The 22,669-nt window shown below is 43.2% G+C and overlaps 1 protein-coding gene across 2 annotated transcripts in view; it reads right to left on the bottom strand.

Moving 5' to 3' along the window:
• LOC126415608 (uncharacterized) overlaps positions 1-22,669 on the bottom strand; it is a 374,003-nt gene that overhangs the window by 96,638 nt on the left and 254,696 nt on the right. Inside the window, exon 1 of one of the 2 annotated variants that reach the window (XM_050083442.1) lies at positions 4,915-5,062. The exons of the other annotated variant lie outside the window; for it this stretch is intronic. Coding sequence (XP_049939399.1) covers positions 4,915-4,940 — 26 coding nt within the window. The 5' untranslated portion in view covers positions 4,941-5,062. Of the gene's footprint in view, positions 1-4,914; positions 5,063-22,669 lie in introns of those variants that run through there. 2 annotated transcript variants of the gene reach the window in all.

Genomic DNA, 22,669 nt, shown 5'->3' with positions numbered 1-22,669 from the left:
ATTTAGCACCGTCTGACTTCCATCTGTTCCAGATAATGAAAGACGATCAGCGAGGAGTCATTATGCTTCTGATGAAGACGTTGAGAGAACTGTGAGACTGGCTGCGGAAACAGAGTGTCAACTTCTTCCCTGACGGCTTCAGAAACCTGGTTCATCGTTGGCAGAAATGTATCCAATTGGGTGGTGATTATGTGGAAAAGTGAATAATGGTAATTAAATATCACATTCTAAGGATTATTTCAGCGTTTGATTTATTAAAATATTCCCATCCAAACCCAGTTAACGAAGGTGGAGGCATTACTTTACATTCAACTCTCGTATTTGCATAAGCCATCTCCGCTGAGAGGAATGGAGTTTGGGGTGGTAAGCTGCGCCCTGTTGATGGTTTAATGCCTTCTGTAACTGAAAATCATGAATTTTGCCACCTATAGTACTGACCATATCTGGACAAGATTGCCCTGATCGACGAATACCTACCGTAATCGTGAAATTGGAATCTATACTCTTCCTGCATCGTTAGCTACTTTTCACTGTGATTGATGTGTTACATCATTCTGTGGCCAATCAGCTGTTATATTACCAATGCCTAAACCACAAATTCTGGTACAAAATGTAACTGAGTATGGCATTACCTTTATGCGTATGGTAGTGATCGTTAAAGCCGAATGATGACTCCCTGATCTCAGATACTCTCACTATTGATTAAGAACGTAGTCGACACATTTCCCATAATACGATACAGCTGTTTTCCTAGCTGTTCTAGACACATAGTTCTCTATAGAATGTATCAGGATACCCTGTCCAATATCCTCTTCTGGCCAGTGTATGAAGTGTAGAACAGCACCGCTGTCCTAGTTTTTGTGATCGTCATTCGACGATCTAGGACAAGCGAAAATTCAGAATCGAAACAAAATTACATCTGAGTTCATGTAGAATATTTGGTGTCTCCTATCTGCTGATGACGTGGATATGCCGTAGTAAGAACAAACCTGCACATTCCTCACAGTGCACTTAAGAACGGATTTAAAATTGAGGAAATCTCATTGACTCTTGTCCCTTTACTTTTAGGATTAGTCCGCGCTAAAAGCGATTGATAATGTATTTGCGGTAGATAAGATAATTCTGACTTCTTGACTTTCATGGGACTGAGAATTTGCTTTTAGAATGCTTATTCAGAACTGGCTGCTGTAAATATATCTTGGTGACATTACAGTCTCACTGCATAAATGTTCTATACATTCATCGGTTCTGACGTGAAATAACTAACGATCTACTGTTTCGCCTTACATTTGTTCGCAGCCGAGCTTGACTGACATTCTGATTCAAGTTTTGCGCAATGCACACTTATATTCTGAAGTTCCTTAAGACACAATTGCTAATCTTTAAAAGTTACAGAAGTATATAACTGCTTTACTTAATTAAAGCTCTCGGAAAGCGCACCTTAAGATGATCAGAATTATCTCGGGGCTGTTGCTAGATTTATTATTCAATACTAGGCTAAACTTGAATTTAGTCTTGCTTTCGGAGGAATTGTGCCACTATACATCGTATATTCGTAAATCTATCGTGCATTTTAAAGATGTTGCTTAACAACAAAACAGCCTTGTCATAGTTCTGTAAAGCTCCACAAATGTTTCACTTCTGTTGCTACACTACATTGAGTTTAATATTATTGTTTGAATTAATTAAGTTCATGCAATAAGAGACAACAATAAAAGGTGTATACATCTCGAATGACATTTGAACTGACGGCACCGTTTGGTTGTTTCACTGCGTTTGTTTATTTGCACTTTAAGCGCAACTATGAGACTGAAACTGCAGATATGTGGATGAGTAACGGTTTCTTTTAATTCAGGACAATCATAAACGCAAATTGAATTTTACAGCAGAACCGTACGCTCTCTAGGCTACTAATTAAGATTCATGCACAACAGTGTGCTGACTACGTCAATATAAACGTTTCATCGACACAAATGGAAGTACTGACTTCACAAACCAGACCGAGATATTTGTTATGAAAACCTTTTGCAATCAAAAAGATACCTACAGCGTGAAAAGTATTATCAGTAGAGCGATGCTGTTTTCACATGATACATGGGATTTTTCCTCGAACTGAAAAAACACATTATTACGATGAATACAGTTTTCCCCGACAAGAGGTGCTTTAGTTGCGTCCGTAGAAATTGCGCAACATAGTTGACAGTGTAACAACGATCACACGTGTCAAATTTGATGGCGATCAGTAGTCACAGTCGGCAGAACATCGGATTTTTCCTCGAACTGAAAAAACACATTGTTACCATAGATACAGTTTTTCCCAACAAGAGGTGCTTCAATTGTGTCCGTAGTAATTGCGCAACACAGCTGATTGTGCAACAACGATCACACGTGTCAAATTTGATGGCGATCAATAGTCACAGTCGGCAGACGATGTTCAACAATATGCACAAAACTGAATAAAATTTCAATTGTTATTTTTGTCATACGACACCAAGTAGCTGCTTTCACTGTATCCAATTAAGTCCACTGACGTTCGTACGTACCTATGTACCATAATGTCACCGGTAACTACATGAAAACGGTTACGATCAGGAGACCTTTGGTGCTATTGATAACGCGATGACGATCATAGAAGTCGCTGAACATTACATCCTTTGTGTGGCATCTTCCGACCCTGCACACAGTTTCTGCAAAGAGGAAACAATATTTCCTCTTACATGCGCTACATAACATCCAATTTTAATTCAGTTGTAGTGAACTTTCTCAAAGAAAAAAGGCTCCTATAATAAATACCCAGTGAATCTGCATTACGCTGCCACTATTGTTTGTGCACTTCCTCATGCATTACAAGCGCCTCGTTTGTCAATAAGATTTTTGTAGCTATTCTGCAAGTTTTAAACTTTTTCAGGTTTACCTCTTCAATTCTCGGTCCGGTACACAGTTTTAATCTGCCAGGAAGTTTCAGCTCTTTAAGATGATCGTAAGGAATTGTAAGAAACACAACTTTGCTGCATTCCCCTTACGAACAGGTTGCTGCTCGTGTCTCAGTCTCATGCTGACATCGTAATCAGATTTAAGAGGTATTTTGTGTCACCGAAATCTAGCTCAAGTTTTCACACGGCCTCCGTCTTCAGATGTTTCAGTGATGAACAAGACATAGGTTCCTTCCTTTTCACTCCTAATATCACGCGCCAACATCCGGGAGCACAATAATGTATTTTATATGTTTGGAAAAATCTGTTTTCAGAAAGAAGTTTTGTCCTTCTCTGCAGCTAAAGTCGTTAACCATTGCTAGCACGGTGGAGTTTGTCCCGGAGGGAGCTGCTTCGAATCCTGGAGGTCAAAAAACGCTCATAACCAGTGTTTACACCGGAAGAGGAGGTTGCGATTTACAGTTTCTAAACGCCGGACCACGCGCAAACGTCAAAACGTCAAACTCTCCAGAGTTTCTCAAGGAAAGAGGAATATGGGACTGTTGACGGTGCTCAGTCTGTCGAGTGGTTGGATGGATATTGCTAAGTGGAGAAGGACATGTGTTGGCACCAGTTTCACCCTGTCTGTACCATGTTCACCAACAGACCGAACACGACATCGCATTGCATAAACACATCTGTGCTATTCAGGTGACACTTCGTAACAGGTCAGAGGAAGGCAGTGACAAATCACCCCTATTAGAACTTTAACTAGAGAAACAGTTTGGGGATCCGACGTAGTCTGCAATGCTCTACGACTGGTGAGTGACTGTCTTATCAATACAATATCCCACATGTAGACAAGATGCAATAGCGGTCGCTAATGCACGCTTGTGCATTGGCGTTTCACTCAAAGGCGAATCTTGGTGGCCGAAGAAATGTTCGTTTTCAGTATTTGGCCGACAAGGGGAAGAGATTTGGTAACGTACAGTTTCTAAATAACAGATTTTGCGCCAATGTCCTGAGTTAAATTCCAGATTACTCGGCAGTGTCTCATGGAGCGCGGACACGTGACACTGTTGATGTTGATCTGTTCGTGACAGGGAAGCAGAGCCCGGTGGTCCCCTTGGTAGAAGTAGGCTGTATGGAAGCACCTCGCTTCACCCACTTCCTCATCTCTTATCGTCATCAACAAAAACATGATGCTGAACTCTAAACGCAGTTGTCGCTGTTTCCTGCTCTGTACAGAAACAATGAAAGTGCTAAAGTTACACCTCACAAAGACAATATACCATTTTTCGCTGGAAAGGGAAGTTGGGCGACTGAAAAAACCTCCAGGTGGGCCTTCGAGCCAGTAATGTAACGTGGATTTACCTTTTTACTAGACATTATTTACTGGACATTACAACAAAATTTTTAGTTCCTCAGTTTGACTTATATTTATCGACAGTGTAAAATGATATTGGAAAGTAATTTTAGCAGAATTGAAACTGTCAAAGCACTGCGCTTTCCTGAAAAATGCAAACTTGCTGAAAATAAATAACCTTTGTTTTCAAAACAAACAATACGTCTTTCTCAGCATTTATGTGGAACTGCGTCAAGTTATGGCAACAGTTTTCGAGTAACTTCCTTTTTTCACATTCCTGTTACTTTCACATCATCTGATATTTTACCTTACGGGGGAAGCAAGGGTGAGTTAGTTTGGATGATCAAAACCAACTTCTGAATTTTGTTACTTGGAAACCATTCGGTACCTCGCAGCACTAGGTTATGAATGGGTTACTGGTGACTGACGGTATCCGTTGTCTGGATCAGGATCACCTGGTAAATGGGACTGCTGCAAGGGATGGATGGATCGGTCGCTGAGGATTGTCAAAATTAACAGGTACTAGCAGCTACGACTGGTGCACGATACTAGCGATGTGGCGACATGCAGCTGCGGCAGTCGCAGGCAGTGGCCCGCAGTCCCACGGGACAGCCAGAGCGCGCAAGGAAACCGTACCCTGTTCCGGTAAGCGCCGAAGGCATCGGTGGCCGGACGTAACGCGAGCGCGTTGTCACTGTGACGCCAAGAGAAGCACTGGCCGCCGCTGCAGCTCTCGCGCTACGTTTACACGCTGTACAGTTGGCCACGCCGATCTACCACGTGACTCTGTCGCCCGGTGGGCAAGGTGCACACGTGGGGGTCGATGACCATTGACTCAGTCGCGGCCCCCGCTGCTGAGTGATCCATCCACCTCGCCGCTCTGGCTTACCATCTTATTTTTGTGCGGGAATGTTGGCAGCAGTGCAGTCCGCTCCAAGTGTCGCGATGTGCGACGCGTATTTCGGGAAGTCCGCGTCACAGGATGTCGCTGATGGATGGCGTGAGCTCATCTCGGACCACAACACTTACTTTGCGAAGCTTCCGGTGGTGCTTCTTTCAGGCAAGACTACTCACAATTCAGCTACGCCAATTATCCTGCGAGGGATTCGGAGAACATGCATATAGCTAGTCATCAGAGAATGTAACCGGCTCTTGCGGAAGAAACCAGTTTATAGGTTTGGGATCGATCGAATGAAATCTTCTATACTTTTCCTGATTCACTTGAAAGTAATGGTCGGTGACGGCTCTTTAAGTAAAGTCCCAACGGTTTCCTTTGTTCACTCTTAACCAGCTGATTTAATGTTTCATTTCTAAGGGACTGTCGATGAACTATTAAACTCCGACAAATAATACACTACTGGCCATTAAAATTGCCACACCACGTAGATAACGTGCTACAGACGCGAAATTTAACCGACAGCAAGAAGATGCGGTGATATGCAAATGATTAGCTTTTCAGAGCATTCACACAAGGTTGGCGCCGCTGGCGACACCTACAACGTGCTGACGTGAGAAAAGTTTCCAACCGATTTCTCATACACAAACAGAAGTTGACCGGCGTTGCCTGGTTAAACGTTGATGTGATGCCTCGTGTAAGGAGGAGAAATGCGTACCATCACGTTTCCGACTTTGATAAAGGTCGGATTGTAGCCTATCGCGATTGCATACACAAGTCACCTAATTCCCGTAAATTCTGTGGAGGGGCGATGATCTCTGACGCCACGTTCAGTCACATCCCAGATGTATGTAATCGGATTCGGATCTGGCGAGCTCGGAGACGGGGTGGGGGGCAGTACATTAATTGTAACTCGCCACTGTGTTCCTCGAACGTGGCCTTGTGATATGGAGCATTATATTGCTGAAAAATGCCTCTGCCGTTGGGGAAGATGATCGTCATGAAGGGGTGAACGGGTGCATGTCGTCTGCAGCCAGTGTACGATACTCTTTGGCCGTCATGGTGCATTGCACGAGCTCCACTGGACCCATGGATGCCCACATGAATGTTCCCCGGAGTATATTGGAGCCGACGCCAGCTTGTCTCCATCCCGCAGCATACGTGTCAAGGAGCTGTTCCCCTGGAAGACGACTGATTGGCCCCCTCCCATCGGCATGATGAAGAATGTATCGGGATTCGTCAGACCATGAAACGCTCTGCCACTGCGCCAACGTTCAGTGCGGAAGATGCCCGTTACAGTAGTAGTTAACGATGTCATGTTGTTAATATTGGAACACGCATGGGTCGTCGTATGCAGAAGCCCATAGTTAGGAGTGTTCGGTGAACTGTGTGTTCAGACACACATGTACTCTGCCCAGAATTAAAGTCTGATGTTAGTTCCGGCACAGTTCACCGTTTGTCCTGTTTTATCAGCCCTACCCTCCGACATCTGTAATGAAGGGGGCCACCCAACTCCTCGACATCGCCTTGGTTTCGCCACGTGCTGCAGACACTCACTACAGCACCCCTCGAACATCCAACAGGTAGTGTCGTGCAGTATCCGCAATGCTCATGTCGAGCCTCCAGGCCATCACAATCTGTCCTCGGTCAAACTCAGACAGATCGCACACCTTCCCCATTCTACACACAAATAGCATGCTCACTGATTCTACATGCACCGTGCGTGTGTCTGACAAGCAGTCATTCCTCGCCAGGTGACACAGGTCATAATGTTCTGGCGGATCAGTGTATATGAAGAGTAGAAATATGAAACGTTCCAATGCATACAAGTTTCTCTGATTTTAAAGATTCTGCAGAAATACTCTGTCAATGCATGCTTTTAAGATCTCTAAAACCAATGTGATCAAAGTGTCCCACATTCAAGTGGTTATTAAAAATTCTTACTCTGAAACAGAAACATGGAGAAATGTTAATGTATTCAAAAGAGGAAAGAGCATAGCTGATGTATGCCACGTACTGTTTCATCTGAAAGAAAATTATGTTTATCAGATGCAAGATCGAAAGACCTTTTGACAGTGTTACCATTTCTTCCTCAACAGCATGGGAGCTCTACAGTAAACTTCGCAACTTATGATCACAAGAATGGAGTTGTGTAAGAAACAGAATTTAATACTGAGTGACATTTTCTTGGGTTTAATTTTGTTATTCTCTTGTAAATAATTTACTGGTACTGGCAGAAGTAAAGCTGTGAGTACCGGGCGTGAGTCGTGCTTCGGTAACTCAGATGGTAGAGCACTTGCCCGCGAAAGGCAAAGGTCCCGAGTTCGAGTCTCGGTCGGGCACACAGTTTTAATCTGCCAGGAAGTTTCAATTTTAAAATAATTGAGAAGCTTTTTTTATTTTTACTATGGTTCCACTAGTTAAAGCGTAACGGCTATATTTCTGTAGTTGTCACAAATAAAAGAGTAGTGCCTCAGCGTTAACGCCACTTGAAACACAAACTTTCTGATTAAAGCTCAGAATCAGTCATTTGCCTGGTATGGAACTTAGGACGTTCTTAATAAATAGTTTATTTTCTAATTTGTCTCACTTTTTTGCAGTGTTGTTGTTGTTGTTGTGGTTTGATGCACTGGCCGGCCGCGGTGGTCTCGCGGTTCTAGGCGCGCAGTCCGGAACCGCGCGACTGCTACGGTCGCAGGTTCGAATCCTGCCTCGGGCATGGATGTGTGTGACGTCTTTAGGTTAGTTAGGTTTAAGTAGTTCTAAGTTCTAGGGAACTGATGACCTCAGAAGTTAAGTCGCATAGCGCTCAGAGCCATTTGAACCATTTGAGACGCTGAATTCATACTGCTGTCAGACCGTCGTGATTTAAGTTACCCCGCGACTTCCAGAATTTCTTCAGTCGAATACCAGCAGAAATAACGCGTGTGATTTCCTGCCCGTCCTTGTACATCTGAGCTGTTGCTCCACGTCTTACGATCTCAAAGCCGACGGGCCATTAAACTCTAACCAACCTTCCTTTAACTTTCTTGATAAAAATCCCTTATTAATCGTATATAAGACACTATCAAATTTAAACGGATATGGTATGTGATTAACAGTCTACGTTTCGTAGAATGTTCAACTTCGTCAGAATTGCCGATCTTTGAGAAAGACATCTGGCCACAAAATCAAATAAAGTAATTTTCAAATCAACTGAGAGCGACTAGCCATCGTTAACAGACCTTATCACAATGGAACAAAGCCAAATGAAAGTATGAAGAAGATTATTCTTGCTTTTGTAAGATTCGTACGTAATGGAATTCCGTTTGCCGTGGGTCCTTTATGATCAGTCATCTGAATGCCACCTTTGAAATATTTGTTGAGTGTTTTCGTATCTTAACCTCTATGGACATTCGGTATTTGAGGCTGGAATTGTGAAACAGAAAACTGACACAGTATTGGCCCAAATTGGTGTTTGCAAACCACTTACAGTACTCGAGGATGATTAGAATTCCGTTGACATCGAGACTAGGTGATTAAGAACAAACTGCTGAAGTTCCCTTCTAGCCAGGTAGTCGTTAATCTGATACGCGGTTGCGGTGCAGTTCTGGCTCACCTCATTTCTACATCTACGTCCACATGATTACTCTGCACTTCCCAATTATGTGTTTGGAGAAGGTGCGTAGAACCACTTTCAGACATTTTCTCTACCGTTCCACTCTCGAACAGCGTGGGGAAAGAGATGAACACTTACATCTGACCGTGCAGGCAATCATTTCTCTTATTGAATCACGATGGTCATTTCTCGCTATAGAAATGGTAGTCAATAAAATATTCTGGCAATCGTAGGGGAAAGTTGTTGATTGAAATTTCGTGAAAAGGTCTCGTCACAACGATAAACGCCTGTGTTTTAATGACCACCAACCTACAGTAGCTCGCTTTTTATATAGTGACACTCTTACGCGTTTCGGAACAATGTAAAAACGAGCCTCTCATATAAGAACTTTTCCGATATTCTCCATCAGTCCTGTCTGGTGAGGACCCCATATCGCCTAGCAGCATTCCAGAAGAGGACGCATAAACGTAACAGACGCAGTCTCTATAATGGTGAATTTATTGCAGTCTTTCCATGTGGAAATTGGTATCTTGCAGTGTTTCGGTACCTAGTTTCAAGATATTATACCGACATCTCGAACAATGATAACTCGTACCGAATTTTCTGAATTCATTGATACCAGCTTGAGCGATTTCTGCTGTAAGCTAAGTGGCCAAGAAACTGGGGAGAGATCCAGTGACCTTGCTGGCCAAGGCAGGATTTGGGAAGTACGAAGACAAGCAGTAGAAACTATCGCCGGGTGCCGGCGCGTTATCTTGTTGAGACGTAAGCCCAGGATGGCTTGCCGTGATAGACGAAAATGGGATTCAGAATGTCGTCGACGTACGGCTGTGTCGCCAGGGTGCCACTGATGACAGCCAAAGGAGTTCTGCTATGAAATGAAATGGCATCCCAGACCATCACTCCTGGCTTTCGGGCCCCATTCTTGCCAACATTGCCGAATAGTGGCATCGCTCCTATTCAAACGTCGAGCGATTCGCCGATTACTCCAACCAGTTTGTTTAAGCCAGCTACACGTCCTCCCTCAAATGGTGACATCTGCGTGTATTGTTCGCGCACCTGTCGGCGAAGTATAGTTACTGTCCAACTGAGTACACGAAATAAATTCGCCATTGTATCAACATGTCCCCTGTTTGTTATTCTTGCCAGCTGTACGGTTGACCGCCAAAGTTTAACTCCTTCGTGTTTTTTTTTCAGTATATTTCCGATGTGTTAAGGTAGGCAAAGCAACATACACCATCCGCAATATAAGTTGGTAGCCCATCTTAAGCTGCATGAAATATTTTCCGGGTGGTTTCTTTTTTCCCACACTGTATGAGGTATAGATTTCTTAGTGGAATGGGAACTCGGCATAACTTACACAGTGACAAGGCTACCAACCTACTCTGCCCACAGTGACCAAGCCATCAATCTACTTTGGCCTCTAGAGGTAGTTGAATTTTAAAACATCTGAGAAAGTGACAATTTTATGTAGTTGTCTTCACTAAAGAGAGCAAAATTGTGTCAGTATCTGTTCCAGGAATAATGACTGCTTGTTGCAACATAGTCGGCCGATGTGGCCAAGCGGTTCTAGGCGCTTCAGTCTGGAACAGCGCGACCGCTACGGTCGCAGGTTCGAATCCTGTCTCGGGCATGGATGTGTGTGATGTCCTTAGGTTAGTTAGGTTTAAGTAGTTCTAAGTTCTAGGGGACTGATGACCTCAGATGTTAAGTCTCATAGTGCTCAGACCCATTTGAACCATTTGTTGCCACAAACTCAATCAATATGGCCAAGTAGTTGTACAACGGAGAGTCAAAATATTATGACCACTGCCCACCGCGGTGCTGACTGCCGTCTGATGGTGTTGCGGGCACGTGACGCTTTGAAGAAAGATTGTATGCGCAGCAGAGACAAATGTGAACTTTTTCTAGCGACGTTATGGGTCACAAATGCTGAAATCCACTGACGTAAGAGACTTTGACAAAGCGCAAATTGTTGCTGTCCAGCGCCTGGGAACGAGCATCTCGGGAAGGGTGAAGTCAGTCAGCTGTTAGCGTGCTGCTGTCGAGAGCATCAGTGGAAAGCGGTGAAGGACGGTGAAACCACGAGACGGCGAATAGGTGATGACGCGTCATCGCAGAACGTGGAGGACGGAGGATTGCTCGATCTATGAAGCAGAACAGGCGGCGATCTGTGACAAATCCGACGACATAATGCAATGCTGGTGGGAGACACATGCTTCGGAGCACATCGTTCAGCGCACATTGTAAACACGGGCCCAGGAGTAACGACCCCTATGTGTTCCCATAACTACATCGATAGTTACAATTAGAGTGGGTAGAGGATCATCGAGATTGGGCGGTGGATCAATGAAAACGTGTCGCCTGGTCGGTACAATCGAGTTACTTGTTACACCAGATTGATGGACGTGTGCAGAGACGCCGTCGTCTAGACGAACGGCTGCCCGAAACATGCGCGGCACCACGGTTGCACGCCGGAGGGGCAGTAATGTTCTATGGCGGACATTCACCTCGGCATCCATGAGACTTGCAGTAGTAATTTAAGGCACCTTGACAGCTGTGGACCACCAGCATCCCTCCATGTTGGATCTCTTCCCCGACGACGATGGCATTTTCCAAGACGATAACTGCACGTGCTATAAGACCAGAATCGTGCTATAATGGTTTGAGGAGCACGATAGCGAATTCACGTTAATGTCTCGGTCACCTAATTCACCTATCCTGAACGCGGTGGGAAACAGTCGGGATGCGGGGCACCTACAAACCATCAACCCATAATTTACGGGAATTGTATTACCTGTGCCACGTACCTCCGGAAACATACCACGGACTTGTCGAATCTATGCCACACAGGATCGCAGTTGGACTTGTAAGACGCTATTAAGGAAGAATTCAATATGTTTTCGATCATCAATATACATTCAGTGCACATCACACAGACTTATTCCGGGTATAGTGTCTCATAATTTGTGCGAAGACGGGACTGGTCCGTAGAACAGCAGAAAAGAGTTGACACGTTGCATATTACTCGTTACATTTCGCTGAAAGTTTGTGGTTTTAATACACGTTTGAGAATGACGGCTCTCGACTTCCCTACTGTCACTTTCTGATCGGGAAGTTGCAGTTTAGTCCTGTTTGTCGTGAGCTGAACTAGAGCTCATGTTTCTCTGTTCGGCTATGCCACCGCAGTGATCTGCAGGTAGGTCTATGGTCGAAAGAAAGGTCGTGAATTAGCATTAGTTTTCATTGAACAACAGAACATATAAGTCGGCTGCAGCTCCATAACATAGTTTATCGATGACACAGAATGACTCCAGCCTGCTTTGATCAACTCCTGATGCAGGGACTGGTAGACGATTCTCATTATTACATCAGATCTTCGTCGATCGACCACTGGAATGAGTCACAGCCGTCATACATCAAGGGAATCAGTTCACAGGGAAGTCATTTATAAAAATCGAATGTAAGCTATTTTTGAGTATGATTCGTCAATCTGGAATATTACTTTACCATGTTGAATGAAGAAAGAGATGGTTCAACAAAGGAGTGCACGATTTGTCACGGCTTTGTTTAGTTATCACGAGAGCATCACAGAAATCATCAACGCACCCAGATGGGAGACACTTCCAGAAAGGACAGCGACAATGGTATTAGAGAAATTCGGACTTGACTTGTGTGGAAGCGTGACGACAGTCACTTCTGACGCCTGAGCTCATATGTCGGTGGGGGTTTGTTTATATCTTCCATAGTGTATCGAAATAGGCAAGGGTCTCGGTTGTCTTCAGTTAACTCTCAGTAAGCCGAGAATGTAGCCAATTCCCAGCTGAGAACGTTAGGAACGGGATTTCCAGTCTCGGCATATGCCGCAAAAGGAAGGAAAACCTCCTAAATATCTTGGTTGCAACCGGCGATTAGACCTAATTTTTCTTTATTCGTAGGGGAATACCATTTAAGTTTTGTATCTGTGTTTGCGGATGTTTGCATACGTCAAAGGGAATGTCGGCGAACTGTTCGATACATACGCAGGTGTACCTGCCTGACAATGGAAATATTTTTTCCTAGAATTCCCTTCTTTATCTTGACGAATGCAGAGAGCTACAACACCAAGAAGAATGGCTTCTCGGCTTTTGGCAAGATCAATGTGTAGTTTTTTTAATGGATAAGGATTAAGGATAAGGAAGGGAACTTTATTTAATTTCTATAATAATGAGTCAGATCACCAACGAGTGCTATCTTTTTAAAGTTGTCAACACCTTTCTCCCACACTGAGACAGATTCCGATTCATTTATTTCGATGCTGTTCGATGCTGGTGAGCAGAACAGGATCAAAAAGCGATTCAATTGGGAATATTTGGAGGATATTTCCAATTCCGGCATTTGGTTTACGATCATGGAAAAACTCTAAAAGATCTAGCTCGGAACATTGTTCTACCAAGAAACGACGGAATATTCTGTTATTTCGTTTATGGGGTGATACGTGGCAGCCAAAATCATGAAAGCCTCATTTCTCTATGTGTGTTTGTAAATCCAGCATGTTCGACATGTTCAGTGAACGACATGTAATTCAGGAAAGTTTCGGATTTAACGTCCCATCGACGACGTCGTTACAGGCAGATGCAAGGCAATCGACCTTGTCCTTTCCAAAGGAATCATCCGCACATTTACACTGAGCGATTTCGGGAAACCACAGAAAACCTAAATCTGGATTCGAGTCCAGTGTCTTACCTACTGCGCCACCTCGCACAATAGCCCATAGTCCCACGAGCAAGTTCTGCCTGCTGTTTGAGGTGCTGGAAAGACTTCGGAGGCTTGTACAAGCGGAGGTTGCTGTGCAGACACAGGACGGCGGAGCGAGTGCAGCGCTGGAGAGGCGATTAGGTGAAAGTCGCCGGTGCTGGTGCTGGCGCCTGCGGCGGCGCAGTGATCACTGTGCCAAGGCTACGGCGGAAGACCCAGTTCTGACACGGGCAGCGGCAGCGGCACCCCGCTCTCTACAAAACCAGTCACTCTGCTCTCCTTACTCCGACACACCTACCGCCGTGCTTAACACGTACACCTCCTTTTCACGGAGTGTGAGATTTAAATCCCTGTCCGGTCAGTCAGATTTACGTACGCTGTGCGTTTCATGCGCCGTTGTAGGCAGTTTCGTTCCTCCACGAAGGGACCACTATTGATATTGTTCCTCATGGCTATCCAAATGATCTAACGACATCGGCGGCGCCAGAAAATTCAACCCTCGTCTTCTGGTCATATATTAGCCTCATTTGTGGTGCCACAACCAGATTTATCGTTGTCCTTCTTGCGAAGCAGTCCATTGAAAGTAGTCTTATGCACTACATGGAACCACTATTTTTCCCTTATTTCGGTGGCTAGTCGACAGCAAAATTTAAAGTGGTAATAAAGACGAGATTAAACAACTAATACATGTAGGTTTTGTGTGACCACTGAATTTGAACTGGCACTATTACTCTTATTATTACTATTAGACTTGGAAGAGCAGTTGATCGGAATGGATAGCGTCTTGAAAGGAGGGTATAAGATGAACATCAACAAAAGCAAAACGAGGATAATGGAATGTAGTCGAATTAAGTCGGGAGATGCTGAGGGTATTAGATTAGGAAATGAGACACTTAAAGTAGTAAATGAGTTTTGCTATTTGGGGAGCAAAATAACTGATGATGGTCGAAGTAGAGACGATATAAAATGTAGACTGGCAATGGCAAGGAAAGCGTTTCTGAAGAAGAGAAATTTGTTAACATCGAGTATTGATTTAAGTGTCAGGAAGTCGTTTCTGAAAGTATTTGTATGGAGTGTAGCCATGTATGGAAGTGAAGCATGGACGATAAGTAGTTTGGAAAGGAAGAGAATAGAAGCTTTCGAAATGTGATGCTACAGAAGAATGCTGAAGATTAGATGGGTAGATCACGTAACTAATGAGGAGGTACTGAATAGGATTGGGGAGAGGAGAAGTTTGTGGCACAACTTGACTAGAAGAAGGGATCGATTGGTAGGTCATGTTCTGAGGCATCAAGGGATCACCAATTTAGCATTGGAGGGCAGCGTGGAGGGTAAAAATCGTTGAGGGAGACCAAGAGAGGAATACACCAAGCAGATTCAGAAGGATGTAGGTTGCAGTAGGTACTGGGAGATGAAGAAGCTTGCACAGGATAGAGTAGCATGGAGAGCTGCATCAAACCAGTCTCAGGACTGAAGACCACAACAACAACAACTATTACATTGAAGCTGGTTACTGATATAGCGGTAAAAAGTGTTGATGGTTATGTTGCTGTTGTTGTTATTCGCATGGAGGACATAGCGATAGACATCCCTGGGGTTGTGAAGCAGCTGAATGTGTTGAAAATAAATAAATCGCCAGGTCCTGATGGGATTCCAATTCGGTTTTACAGAGAGAGTACTCTATTGCATTGGCTCCTTACGTAGCTTGCATTTATCGTGAATCTCTTGCCCAACGTAAAGTCCCGAGCGACTGGAAAAAAGCGCAGGTGACGCCTGTATATAAGAAGGGTAGAAGGACGGATCCTCAAAATTACAGACCAATATCCTTAACATCGGTTTGTTGCAGAATTCTCGAACATATTCTCAGTTCGAATATAATGAATTTCCTTGAGACAGAGAAGTTTCTGTCCATGCATCAGCACGGCTTTAGAAAGCATCGCTCCTGCGAAACGCAACTCGCCCTTTTTTCACATGATATCTTGCGAGCCATGGATGAAGGGTATCAGACAGATGCCATATTCCTTGACTTCCGGAAAGCGTTTGACTCGGTGCCCCACTGCAGACTCGTAACTAAGGTACGAGCATATGGGATTGGTTCCCAAGTATGTGAGTGGCTTGAAGACTTCTTAAGTAATAGAACCCAGTACGTTGTCCTCGATGGTGAGTGTTCATTGGAGGTGAGGGTGTCAAAATGATCTTTTGGATAGGGTGGATAGCAATGTGCGGCTGTTTGCAGATGATGCTGTAGCATACGGGAAGGTGTCGTCGTTGAGTGACTGCAGGAGGATACAAGATGACTTGGACAGGATTTGTGATTGGTATAAAGACTGGCAGCTAACTCTAAATATACATAAATGTAAATTAATGCAGATGAATAGGAAAAAGAATCCCGTAATGTTTGAATACTCCATTAGTAGTGTAGCGCTTGACACAGTCACTTCGATTAAGTATTTTGGCGTAACACTGCAGAGCGATATGAAGTGGGGCAAGCATGTAATGGCAGTTGTGGGGAGGGTGGATAGTCGTCTTCGGTTCATTGGTAGAATTTTGGGAAAATGTGGTTCGTCTGTAAAGGAGACCGCTTATAACACACTAATAGGACCTATTCTTGAGTACTGCTCGAGCGTTTGGGATCCCTATCAGGTCGGATTGAGGGAGGACATAGAAGCAATTCAGAGGCGGGCTGCTAGATTTGTTACTGATAGGTTTGATCATCACGCGAGTGTTACGGAAATGCTTCAGGAACTCGGGTGGGAGTCTCTGGAGGAAAGGAGGTGTTCTTTTCGTGAATCGCTACTGAGGAAATTTAGAGAACCAGCATTTGAGGCTGACTGCAGTACAATTTTACTGCCGCCAACTTACTTTTCGCGGAAAGACCACAAAGATAAGATAAGAGAGATTAGGGCTCGTACAGAGGTATATAGGCAGTCATTTTTCCCTCGTTCTGTTTGGGAGTGGAACAGGGAGAGAAGATGCTAGTTGTGATACGATGTACCCTCCGCCACGCACCGTATGGTGGATTGTGGAGTATGTAGGTAGATGTAGATGTAGATTTGTTGGTGATTGTGGTGGTGGAGGACTAAATGATGGTTTTACGTGATGGTGACCTACGTGATTCTGATAGCTCCTACTGACAGCTGCTAGATGGTAACTGCAGGACACAATGTGGTACGTGGATAGAGGTTGCTACGAACGCTGAAGTATCGGTGCAACGCCTTGATATAAAATAATATTAGAAAAGGGTGTGGAGTTGAAGGATTCCATTGGAAGATGTAGTAGTGGGATGAATTAACAAAGAGCTTTAGGCGAACAAATTAAACTACGGTGTCTCTATGGTTGAGATAACTTTGTCATTAAGCTGGGCGTGGATAGTGGTGTTAATGTGTTTTGATGTCTGTACAAGTTCGGCCAAAAAATTGGATATTTTGTAGGACGGTGGTAACATTGCCGATATTATCTTCTACAGTGGAAGCAGAACATGAGGAGCCGTTAAGATGAAACGGTGTGACGCCGGGACAGATAGGAACGGCTGATTGTGAAGTTTGAAAGTAGGGGTTTCATAGGTGTATTTACTTTGGGATTGATTGCAGTTATTACAGGACTGGGGACTGGAGGTTGGGACATCTTTTTAAAAGCTGGTTTGAATTAAAGTTATTAGAAGTGTGTTTCACAGGTCACCCAAAGGAGAGAAAATTTAAGGAGAGAAAAGAGAAAGTGTGGTGTCACCGCCAGACACCACACTTGCTAGGTGGTAGCCTTTAAATCGGCCGCGGTCCATTAGTATACGCCGGACCCGCGTGTCGCCACTGTCAGTGATTGCAGACCGAGCGCCGCCACACGGCAGGTCTAGAGAGACTTCCTAGCACTCGCCCCAGTTGTACAGCCGACTTTGCTAGCGATGCTACACTGACAAATACGCTCTCATTTGCAGAGACGATAGTTAGCATAGCCTTCAGCTACCTCATTTGCTACGACCTAGCAAGGCGCCATTACCAGTTATACTGAGATTATATTAACGTCTAAACAAGAGCGATGTTCTTCAATTGTGGATTAAAGTTAAGTATTCCAAGAACTACGTTCTTTTCTTTATAGGATAATTACTTTACCTTGTTCCAGACCTCACGCCAATCTGCGTGAGCTTAAAAGCGTGCATTTCGGCCTCCTCTAGCAACACGGTGTTGGCTCTTCTGCCAACACTTCAGAAAGAAAGTAATGTTGGCTCAGGGACGCCTTCCCTATGCACTGATTACTTTGCTATATTAAAAAGTTCTTCCTTACAACAGTCAGACAATGTTTGAAGATTCATATACTGTTCGGTTCATTACGTTCATCATCATCATCAAAGAAAATATTAAATTCACCTTGAAGAAACTGCACAAAGATACTGCCATCTGTTCGCACGAATATTATTCGTGTGAATTTCAGCAATCTCGTGACTACCATAGCGTTTTATGCAAAAAGCTGATGATATTCGGTTGAAAACATTTCATTTCTGTATTGCACATGAACGAAGACCAATGCCCTGATAGTGCCTTAAGTCTGTTCCATCCATCACACATCCTCTCTCTCTCTCTGCCTCTCACAAACATGCACGCACAATACACACACATGCTATTCATCGTTGCCCATATTAATTCATTGCAAGAAGCTTTAAAATTCCCGTCTCCGTTTAATTAATCTGCTGTCGCTGATGTAGAAACAAAGTGTGTTTAGAACGCACGTAAACTTTTGTAATATGAAGGTATTATTTGATAATCGATCTTCATCGTAAGACTTTCTTCGAGAAAATGTGTGGAACATTGACGACTTGTTGTTGGTGGTTGTTTTTAGCCTGAGTCCACATCCGATCATATTCCTTTGAGTTATCGTAAATCATAGGCGAAAACCGACCCTGTTTCTTCAGCACGATAAAGTGCTACTTCCTACCGCATCTGTATTAAAATGTAATCGGGTTTCGACTCTTAAATCGTCATCGTCAACAATATGTTTAATCACAAGAAAGAAAGGACAGAAAAAAGTAAAAGAACTTTTTGCTCCTCTGTACTGTGGCAGTAGATATCTATGTTATAAAATGCATGGTAGCATTCTGAAAAGGAGAATTCTTCCCAGGAGCGCATGTGTAGATAATCATCGAAAAGTAATGATATTTTAGTTATGAAAGTTTTTCTCCAGAAGAGTTAAAAGACTAAAGCTCCCGGCAGTGTACGTGTCCCTGGGGCAACAACTGCTACCTCACAATCATAATTGTAATTTAAAGTATACTTCCCGCTTTCTTACTTTCAGTTATGTTGAAGAAGTTCGTGTATTCCATAGCGTTCGGTATGATGTTTGCTGTTCTTCGGTTATTCTCTTTTGCTATGTTTTGAAGAGAGGTGCTCGCTGTTTCACAGTCCGTTATTATTTCAGTGCATTGTCTGGTTATTCATATCGAAGGCATTATTTTGAGCCCAGTGCCTTTCTAGTAGTTAACTCGCTGTCCGCGAAGAAGCAAAGAAAATTGTTTACACTGTCTTGGTTACGAATTAGTTGGTTCCGTCGGGTGTCAGCATAGCTATTAATGAGGAACATGATTAAACGTCTTACACTGTGTAGTAGCGATATTTAGTTTTGAGAGGTTGAGGAAGAACAACACACCCGATAGTAATATCTGTGTCGATTCATGTACTGTAATGGCTATGCATATGTTCCCTCTAGTACAGGGTGAGCAAAGTAGAGCTCACTCAGAAAATATTTCATGCAACTTAAATAGGCAACCAAAGTTACATTATCCGCCTGGTGTGAGAGTTGCCTCTCTTAAGGTGGATGAAGTATTTTACGGGCCAGTTTTATTTTTGCTCATCACGGATAAGAGAGAAATGAGATCGTAGACCTGTATCCGTAGCACACTTTATAGGATTTCGTAGCTCCACGTATCACGCCAGTGGTAGTTATACAGCTTTCACGCATCATACGGGTAGTAGTTATGTACTTGTCACGCATCATCGGAAGTCATCTACCAAGTTAGTTCAGTTCTTTACTTTTGCTTTAGAGTAATCAAATGTCTACTTTCACACCTGTAAGTTATTGTGAGTGGCCAACAACAATAGCTACTATTGACAGCCCAGTCGCTAAAACAGTGACAGTTCTGTTGTATGAAGACCTGTTTACGGCGTGTTGCCTTCGCAAGGTCCATGGCATTGTACTTTGGGATAGGAACACAGGTCAAATTTCCAAATCTGAAAAATAGTTGCTATTAGTATTCATTACTGATGACAAGTGGTTACTACCACTGGATAGACAGCAAAGACAATGAACAAAAGAGTAAATCTGACCTTTGTAAACCAAATACATTTTCGAAATGAAACTTTTAACTTGTATAAAACTGAACGTTAACATATAGTTCGTACTAACAGTCCTGACGCCTGACAGTGAGGACTCATCTTTTAACATGAATCCCTCAAAGAATTTGAGGGTGGCTCGTTGACCAGTAGAGAGATGCATGTTGCAAATTATTTGGAGGGAAAAAGACGCAGGTAAATGTATTAGAGAACGGACTAGAATGCTAGACTACTATTACAGTGATTGAAAAAATAGTGGAAGTGCGCTGGGCAGTAACCAGTACGATGGATGGTAGATGGCCAAGAGAAGTTCTTTTCTGGATTCCAAGAAATAAGAAAAGGCGGAGAAGACTAACTTCCAGTAAGCAGGCAGGGACATTAAAAGATACACAAGAGCAGCGTTGATTCGTATTGCTGATGATCCCAATGCACTGAAATATCATGACGAGGCTTCTACCCAGCAGTGGATATCGGATGGCTGCTGCTGCTCATAATAGTGATGTGTTATACGTATATTAAAATTTTGATAATAGAAATTATTTTAAACAAATTAATTTAGAACGGTTACGTAAACGATCATAGAAGTCATTTTCTTTTTACCCCTCAGAAACTGTTATTTTATCCCTCGGGGGGTGATTTTTCCCAGGTTGGGAACCGCTGGCTCAGCTTGCGATACGCCTGTCTTGGAGCACCAGGGCCTCCACTCATCTTGCGAATTCCGGTTCTTCACAGAGAGATGACCGCTTCTTTCCTATCATTCTGACGTGTTTGACCTCACGGAAAGACTCTGTGTCAAGTAACCCAGTGTCATATAACGGCGCGTTGTTGTCGTACAGTTTCACCAACTAAACATGGACTATTGCAGTGTTATTCTCCTTCAAATCCAGAAAACGACAGCAAGGTACTCCTTTTCATCAATAGGCTACACCATTTTGTTTTGGCTCAGTTAGCGCTACGGTACTGGGGCGCGGAGATTTCAGTGTGTATCAGGCTGCAGACTTGTACCTCAAACAAACAAGAAATATTACTAACTTCATTCTTTTCGTTGTGATAATTAGAACATTACGAATACCATTTGTAAATTATGAATGAGTTTGTCAGTGATTCACTGCGTATAGCAGTAGAGTCCATCAGGTCACAGTGAAACTCATAGTTGACATGAATCACTAACCGACAGAATCCATCGCGTCAATTTAACTTTGTTAAAGATGTAACAATGCTCAGGAACTCTTTCAGTCACTGGGATCGAAAGTGAAATCTTTTGCCACCTCGTTCGGTTCCAACCTCTTAATTCCATAGCTTGACCCGAGAATGGTACATGAGTCTCATTTCAATGACTTGAATAAGCCTGTCAGCTATTGTAGTCGCATCTATTCTTCTTTGTAAATGCATCAAAATGCCGCATGTTATCAATGGATCCCGTTGTATAAGGCGTGGGACTGACGAGCCCCAATTTACCCATGAAGATCCTACAGCAGGCAGAAAATGTGATGACGCTGCACTGAAATCGTCAGAGTGATCATTTTGCAACATCAGGACTTGTGATTTTATTTTTCGATTTCTTTTGAGTCATCGGTCTTGTGACTAGTTTGAAGTGACCAGCCACGAATTCCTCTTCTGTGTCAACCTCTTCATTTCAGAGTAACACTTACAACATATATACTCAATTGTTTGCTGGATGTATTCAAATCACTGTCTTCCTCTACAGTTTTTATCCTATATAGTCCCTCTAGTATCGTGAAAGTTATTACCCGATGCCTTGACAATGTTTTTCATATATTTCTTTCCTCGCCGTTTCTGCGGAGAACCCACTCGTTCCTTGTCTTATCAGCCCACCTAATTTTCAACGCTCGTCTGCAGCACCAAACCTCAAATGCTTCGATTCTCTTCCGTTCCGGTTTTCTCACAGTCCATGTTTCACTATCATACAACTCTGTGCTCCAAATGTACATTCTCAGAAATTTCTTCCCCAAATATAAGGCCTATGTTTGATACTAGTAGAATTCTCTTGAAAGGAATGTCCTTTTTGTCACTACCAATCCTGATGTTAAGTTTCTCCTTGTTTTCATTTCTACTACTTCTCGTTACTTTCGTCTTTCTTCAATTTACTCACAATCCATAATCTGTACTCATTAGATTGTTAATTCCATTCAGCAGATCTTCTACTACTTCTTTACTTTCGCTGAGGACAGCAATGTCGTATCACTGATATCCTTTCACCTTGAATTGTAATTCCACTCTTGAACCCTTTTTTTTTATTTCCGTCATTGTTTGTTCGATTTATACCCTAAACAGTAGGAGCGAAAGACTACATCCCTGTCTTAAACACTTCTTAATCCGAGCCAACTCGTTCTTAGTCTTCCAGTCTTACTTTTCCCTCTTGGCTCTTGTACACATTGTATAATACCCGTCTTTCCCTACTGAGTACTCCAAATTATCTCAGAATTTCGAACATCTTGCACCATTCGAAAATGTCGAACGCTTTTTTTCAGGTCGCAAAATCCTACGAACATGTCTTGATTTTTCTTTAGTTTTGTTTCCATTATCAGTCGCAATGTCAGAACTGCCTCTCTGGTGTATTTACCTTTCCTAAAGCCAAACTGATCGTCATCTAAGACATTCTCAATTTTCTTTTCCATTTCTCTCTACACTATTCTTGTCAGCAACTTGGATGCATGATCTGCTAAGCCGTTGTTCGATAATTCTCGCACTTATCAGCTTTTACAATCTTCGGAATTGTGTGGATGACATTTTTCCGAAAGTCAGACAGGATAGTGACAGACTCATACATTCTACACACCAGCGTGAATAGTCGTTTTGTTGCCACTTCCCCCAAATGATTTT

The sequence above is a fragment of the Schistocerca serialis genome, chromosome 1, assembly GCF_023864345.2.
Source record: "Schistocerca serialis cubense isolate TAMUIC-IGC-003099 chromosome 1, iqSchSeri2.2, whole genome shotgun sequence".
Classification (NCBI taxonomy): domain Eukaryota; kingdom Metazoa; phylum Arthropoda; class Insecta; order Orthoptera; family Acrididae; genus Schistocerca; species Schistocerca serialis.
This window is presented reverse-complemented; position numbering and strand designations above follow the sequence as displayed.